This window comes from Poromitra crassiceps, assembly GCF_964638095.1.
Source record: "Poromitra crassiceps genome assembly, chromosome: 2".
NCBI lineage: Eukaryota > Metazoa > Chordata > Actinopteri > Beryciformes > Melamphaidae > Poromitra > Poromitra crassiceps.
In genome coordinates, this window is record NC_139624.1 from 43,737,666 (window position 1) to 43,745,220 (window position 7,555).

General features: G+C 42.3%; 1 protein-coding gene across 1 annotated transcript in view; it reads right to left on the reverse strand.

Annotated features, from left to right (window-relative positions):
• Positions 1-7,555, reverse strand: part of cacna1c (calcium channel, voltage-dependent, L type, alpha 1C subunit) — a gene marked incomplete at both ends in the record, with an annotated part of 493,392 nt that overhangs the window by 310,365 nt on the left and 175,472 nt on the right. The window contains one exon of the mRNA XM_083660058.1: positions 941-1,367. Within this exon, the coding sequence (XP_083516184.1) occupies positions 941-1,367 (427 nt within the window). The remainder of the gene's footprint in view (positions 1-940; positions 1,368-7,555) is intronic.

Sequence of the window (7,555 nt, forward strand, 5' to 3'; positions counted from 1 at the left end):
TATAAATGTGAAAAATATGTTTTGTATAATTTGCCAAAAAATCAGAGATCACTCTGTGCACAGATAAGATGTGGCATCCTACCATTACATATTGAAACAGGAAGATACAGAGGGGTAGCTGAGGAGGATAGAATATGTGAATATTGTGAGTTGAATGAGGTGGAAAATGAAATTCATTTCATTTTATATTGTCCTTTGTATCATGACTTAAGAGAAACAATGTTTAAAAGAGTCCATACTCCTGAGCTAAATATGATAGATAGTGAGAACGGAGTAATACTCGAATTTCTTTTTGATAATATTTTTGCATTCTCTGAATTTCTCTCTAAAGCATGGGACAGGAGGAGAAGGTTGACGTACAACTGATAAAGTAGAGTTTATTTTCTATTTATTTATTTTTTCGTTTTATTTTCGTATTCAGTGCAGGTATGTATGAATGTATATGTATGTATATGTATAGGCATATTATGTCTGCATGTATATATATTCTCTAATTTGGGCTGCACTGAAAGCTTCTGGTTGGGTAACATACCAGAATGTTATGTTTTGTTAAATATTGAATGTTGATGTGTCTGATAATCCCATGTGGGATGGGTCATGTAATTGTCCTGACACGAAAATAAAATATTCATTCATTCATTCATTCATTCATTCATTCATTGTAGGTACCCTTCTCACGGGGGCCATTTTGTGTCGAAAAAGCAGGGTAAACACAGGTGAAAGCAAAACACTAATGAGGGTGTCAAACTTCCATGATTGCAATTTGGAAACCCCCATTAGTGTTTTGCTTGCACCTGTGTTTATTCTACCTTTTCAACACAAAATGGCCCCGTGAAAAGGGTCTATCGAATAATGTCACAGTATTAACATAGCTATCAATATGTACACCAAAGTATTAGGACCTATTACAAGAAGAAAAAACAGTCTAGCTAAAGGATACTTCCACTCGACGATGCTGATGCAGGCCCTGCGGATGGGGTTCTTGAGTGTGAGGCAGAGCAGGGCACGTGGCGGCCGCGTGGCTGCCGTGGTGGTCTGTTTCTTGGGCTTAGAGCTGTAGTGCTGCCTCTTCCTCTGGGTGGAGCTAACCGTGGAGATGGGCCCGCCCCCTCCCGACCCCAGCCCTGCTCCACCGCACGTTGAGGCATTGCCCATCAGCTTGGCCTGCCGCGCCGCATCGATGGCCGCCTGCCAGCTCAGGGCGGCACCTGGCGTGGGGATGTGTTCCGACGCCAGGCCCACAACGTCCGCCCCGTGGTTAGCCCCGCCCCCTCCTCCTCCTCCACCGCCATGGTCGCTGCTGTGCTCGTTGGTCAGGTTGGGGGGGGGAGGGGGCGGCAGGGGGGGAGGGGGAGAGTAGTCGGAGCCTGGAATAGAGAGAAGAAGAAAGAGGAGGAAGAAATTAGCCAATGACAGTTTAGCAGTCACTGATAAATCCAAAATGACTTACTTCAATGAGTAAGTCATTCAATTGTTGACTTAATGACATTACCCATGGTTCCTTGAAGTTGATACGGTGTTTCCCACTGTTTGACAGTTTACTTTGGTGGCTTTAATGATTGCTGTTGACATTTCAATTAGTGAGCCAGTAGCTCATATTTTTCACACATTCAACTCTTTCACTCTAGTAGACTGATGAGGGAAACATTAGCTAACTTAGTACTGCAACATTAGCAATAACATCAGCTGACTGTTACAGGCAATGTACACCAGATGCGTTATGGCTGCGTTGCGGATCCGGTAAAACTGTCGGATCGACTCTCGCCCATGTTAATTGATGGGCTATAGATGCGGTACGGAAAAATTACGCACCTGTTCTATTTTTGTCGGATCCCGCATACGTCTGACAGATTACATGAGTGTGGGCCTGTTCGCAGCCGTACCAAGTCATCAGTGATGTCACTCGAGCAACTGTGATGTAGTATGAGCCGCGTACAGTTGCATGATGGCAACTAGGTGGGTGGGCGGTGTCTGTCTGTCAGTCACAATTTTGGGAGCCTGTGGAGCGGGCGATTTCCATAACCGCAGCCATGGCGCATCATCTCCAGAGTATACTGTTATGATGTCAGATATCTATGGCTAAACATGGTCAAAGTTCGAAAACTTGAAGTTAACATGTAGAAATGCTGCCTGTAAGTCAAAAGCCCTCACAGAAGGTGATTAACAGCTGAAGTGAGGGAGATATTAGCTGTGATGAAAAACAGCTAAAACTGAAATGGAAGAACTGTATTGTGTTAGAGCAGACCTGGGCATTATGCGGCCCGGGGGCCAGACCCGGCCCTCCTGATGGTTCTGCCTGGCCCGGGAGGTCTAAGACAAACCATACCATTTTACTTTTAGATGACCTAAATTGGCTGTTTGGAGTGATTTTCAATATAATTAAGGTTGAAGAATAAGTGCACAGTATGTTTTCTATAATGTAATCTAGTGACAACAACAATCTGGGTTTCTCAATCTGGGTTTCTCATGTGGCGCCCCAGTTAAAATACTTGCCCACCCCTGTTAGAGGGTACACAAAGTAGTATACTGTCACAGAGGACTAAAGAGACAATTTACTATCTAAAGAAACCAGAAAATTTCACATTTGAGAAGCTGGAATGAGAGAATTAGGACATTTTTCCTGAAAGAAATGGCTCAAAATGCCTATCAAAATAGGCAATTAATGTAATATTTGGCAATGAATCGATGAATTGACTAATCGTTGCAGCTCTTTATCGGGTTTTATAAAATGTATTTTTATGTATTTATAATACAAAATACGTATTTGTATTTCAAATACATTTTTCAGACCAGTATTTTGTATTTGTAATTTGTATCAAAATACTTTTTGATGTATTTTTGCCCATCTCTGGAGGCGGTGTACATTAGCCCTTACTGTCAACTGATTATCACTACAGTACTGAAACAAGTACAGCATACAAGTCATGTACACCCTCAACATACTGACTGCGTTTCAATCTTTGCCTGTCTATTCAGTTTGTGTCAGTACAAGTGTACATGTACAGTACACATACCATGACCAATATTATTATGTTGCATCATAGCCACAATGAATGATGGTCATTGTAGTTCACAAACACGTTTTCAGTGTTTAAATGCATTGAACTTCACATCACAGCCCCCAAAATGAATCTAAAACTAGGACGGCTGTTAATTACCTGAGCAGGCCACCTGGATATTGACATTATATGAGGAACACTGATACCAGGCCAGTGGTAAGCATTAGTTTCAGTGAGGAACGCTTGGAGAAAGTTTTTCAATCTTGTGAAAAGTTCTGTCTAAAGTTCAAAGCATCAAGATATCCTTTTAAGCACTGTGCTGAAACAGCCCTGCAACTTTGCAACATTTAGCCTACTTTTTAAAATAACAAAAATAACAACACCTCCACAAACCAAACCAAACCAAACCAAAAGGCCAACAGTTTCCAAAAATGAAATTACCATCCTCTTGCAAGGAGTTTTTTTTTTTTAGAAATGTAAAAAACAACAACAAAACTTTAAAACAGGAATGAGTTGTGAGTCAGGTGGCCTGGCCCAATGTGATAAGAGTACTACAGTAGGACAGTATGTTTGATTTGGGTCCCAGGGTGAGAGAATACACATTTTCTAGGACATTGCAGTTTGTGTGCAGACTGCCGACAGTAAGATTATGTGAGTGCAGAAAACAAAGAAACGCAGAGCAAAAGAAAGGAAGAATGAGAAATGACAGAATTACAATAATCTTGGTGAGATTACACACTTATATCACCCAGACACAGACAAATTGTAGGAATAAAACTAAGTGAGTGAGAGTAGTAAGAGAGAGCAGATTATCCCATATGCAGTGTATGCTTAGCCAGATTACAGACCGTTATAATATCCTCTCAGCCCCCTTTCCTCTGACATTTGAACAAGGATTCCACAAAAGCGCTCAACCTAGATTATACACTCTGAAAATTAAAACCATGTGCCAATTTCTGGTTTAAGACACATTTGTGTTACTTTTGCGTCAACATCTGATGCTATTAACATAAATTCAGATGAGCAATAGGACAAATGGTTCCAATTATGCATCCTTTTTAACACATTCACTGCCAACAGTTTTTTTTTTTTACTGTAGGTAGCTTCTGCCAAGGTTTTTTTTTGAGAATTCTGGGTCATCTTTCAAGAGCCGAGGATTATTTTCTGTTAGGATTTTGTGAACACAAAATATCTCAAAAGAACTAATAGAATGTGTGCTTTCTCTGTCTAAAACAGTTAGTTTGTAGAGTTAGTAGTTATGTAGGCATTAGCAGTTGAATACAGCATGGTTTCAGCGTCTGAAAATTTAAGCTGAGATAAATGCCTTTTTGTGAAATTCGATAGAACAGTCACTTTAACCATTTATTTTTGGCATCAGTAAGACGTCAGACATCTAAACAATAGTTTTGAACAGTAATTTCCTCCATAACAGCAGGAAACCCCCCTCTCCTTCAAACTCCTCCCTCCGTGTGTGTTCTCCTCCTCCCTCTGTGTCACAAGCGAGTTTCTGCTGCCTGTCTGCTGCCTGGCTGCCCCTCGTCGGGCGAGTCTGGATGGGCTCGCTCGTTTCTTGGGGTTTCGGTTGAGAGATTTGATGAAGCTTTTGCGATTCTGGGCTTATTTATGCTGCGTGTTGTGTGGCACCCAGTCTATTTTTGGAACCCCCCACCGTTGTGCGCCACCGTTGTGCGCCACCGTTGTGCGCCAGCGCGAAAGCGTTTTCGCCAAACCATTCTACAGTATGAGAATGGTTTCCTCGCGCTTTCCCCTGCAGTTTTGGCTCGGCTTTTTCTAGTCTGGAGAGCACTGTCGCCACTTAGTGGGTCGGTGGAATGGGTTGTACACGTTCGGTGGCTCCCATATTTTTATAGGAGATGTAAAAGGGTTAGATCCACGTCCCACCGTCAATTTTTTTTTATATTATATATATATTTTTTTTACGAGATATCTCGTCCACGGCAGTCAACCGCTGGTTTCTGCTTGACGAGATATCTCGTCCACGGCAGTGAACGTGTTAAAGGGGAACATTTTCTTGACTGAACCTATATCATTTTTATTGAAACCAATAAGTACAGTTTAGTTCCATGGTGGCCACAAACAATGCTAACAAGCCATTTCAGTGACACAGAAGGACGAGTTGTGAATTTAACAAAATGTGACATGTCTATGTTTGGTTAAAATATTCATCAAGTTAAAATAAAAAATAAAAAAGACAATAAAATACAATTCAAAATATTGAGGTATCATCCTTAACTCATTGAGTGCCATGGACGTCCTTCGACGTCCAATTAAATAGTGACGTAGAGTGCCACGGACGTCCTTCGACGTCCAATGCGTTTTTTGACGGTGGGACGTCGATCAAAGCCTTCCGCAGCTCCTGTACAACTATAGTAGCTATTGGAGGTCTATAACCTATTTTACAGAACCCTTAGGTGGCGACAGTGCTCTCCAGATTACAGAAATGTCAGGAATACACAGCCTGAAATAGCCTTGATGAAAGAGAACCCGCTCATGCTGCAGTCCAGAGCCATGTAGATTGTTCTGGCTGCAACTGACGGTGCGTGCGAACACAGTCAATCCGCGCACACAACTGAGTCCTTCTGCCTCTGTCTGTCTGTCAGCATAGTTTCTCCACATGATTAGCCGCTAGAAAAGCAGCAGCGCGACACTGAAAAGCCAAACCTTTCACTGCAGTCCGCGTGTGGCTTCTCCATGTTGCGCTGCCTGGGAGGCGGCGCTTCCCAGGCTTCCTAGACGCTTGGTGCGAGGCTGTGTGTTACTAGTGTGGGGAGGAGTTTTCAGCTGAGGGGGGGGAGGGGGGGGTGGGGCACGCAGGGCAGGACACAACTACACCACATCACTACATCAGAAAATATTACCGTATCTAGAGTCAGTGAATGTGCTTGAAATGCTGCATTTCACAAAAGGCTGAATATCTCAGCTTATAATTTGAAATGCCTGAAAACGCTGAAAACAACCTATCTTCTCCGGCTCATAACTAAAGAACGGAAAATGGTATCAATAAACTTTTTTTTGCTGATGATACAATAGAGTCTCCTTGTTCTTTTTGCGTGTTCGGTGTTTACATAGTAATATCACACAATATTCTGTGGGCCTCGAGAAATCACTGAAAACGCTCTGAAAACTCTGGCACTGGGAGCGTCCGTTCTCCAAAAGTGGCTGGCACTCAATGAGTTAATTTATATAAAAGGGAGAAAGTGGGCTCTGTTTCAGTGGACAATATCTGTTTACACTTTTGTCCCACTGATGATGTCACAATGTTTATGACATCAGTGATGTCCTCAGTGACATCATTATTGATCAAAATCATCTCATGACATCACTGCTGATGTCATCGGCACTGATGATGTCAGAGGCATTGTGACATCATCAGTGATATCATAGGCATTGTGACATCAGTGATGCGAAGTTGAGCAAATTGTGCACGGCGCATGCCAATAGAGCAGGCGATTGAGCGCTGTGCATGCCAATAGCGCAGCCGAGCTGCGTGTGGCAAGCCATGCAGCGGGCGATCCATAGGGTTTCGGCCCCGAAGATGCCGAGACCCTAGTGTTTGCAAAACCGTTGTTTTGCAGATTTAATTATTTGTGTTCATTATTATTTAAGGTGGTTTGTATTGGGATTTTTCATCACCGTAGCATTCATCAGCATACCTTACGCTTAAGCCACTTCTTAACATGAAGTCTGGATCATGTCTGGCTAGCCAGAACAGGATATTTTCCGGTTTTACCTTTCTAGACATGAGGAGTCTGTGTTTAGAAACAGCTGGAAATGGTCAGTATTCTCTCTGCCAGGGCCTAAAAAAATATAAAGTTAGGTTCCTGTTGGTTGTCAGTTGAGGTGATGGGTCGGTAGGGATTTTTTTTTTTTTCCAGTGGCAGCAAGGGATAGATAGGAAATATATATATATTTTTATTTTCCTTAAAATTACAGCAGCAATGGATACTTTTTTCATAACATAGCCTACATGTACTCCTACCACTGTGCTCTACACACGTTTTTATATGAACAAAATATTTAAGTCAATATGAATGCTTTCATATCAAACATGTTTGATATTTAGGACTGAAAATCTGCGCGAATACATCATCCTGCTGCTGCGCAAGCCTCCCGTCATTATCGTTAATTGACGCGCCGCCGCACTGCAGGCATCAGATAGGCTACCAAATACCAACAGCACAGAACCATGAGTATTTTGGGGAAAATGTCACAAATTTATATCACAATGAATGACCAATGAATAAAAAGTTGTTATACCGTAGTTTCAAAGCCCCTGCCAGTCAGAGGCTGTTAATCTCCTACCTGTCTATCAGGCAGTGTGGGGGGGAAAGGCATTGCTGCTGGGAAGCAATCCAGTTTATCCAAACTTTTGCCGATCTCATCATGACATGCAGCAGGGAAATATATTTTGGTAGCGGATGTGTTTGTGTCCTCACTTGTCCAGACAATCTTGCTATAGAGTCGCATTGTTTACACGCTTGTTAAACTGCCGTGAGATTCATTTGTTTGGGGAGCATATGAGACAGGCTGAAAGA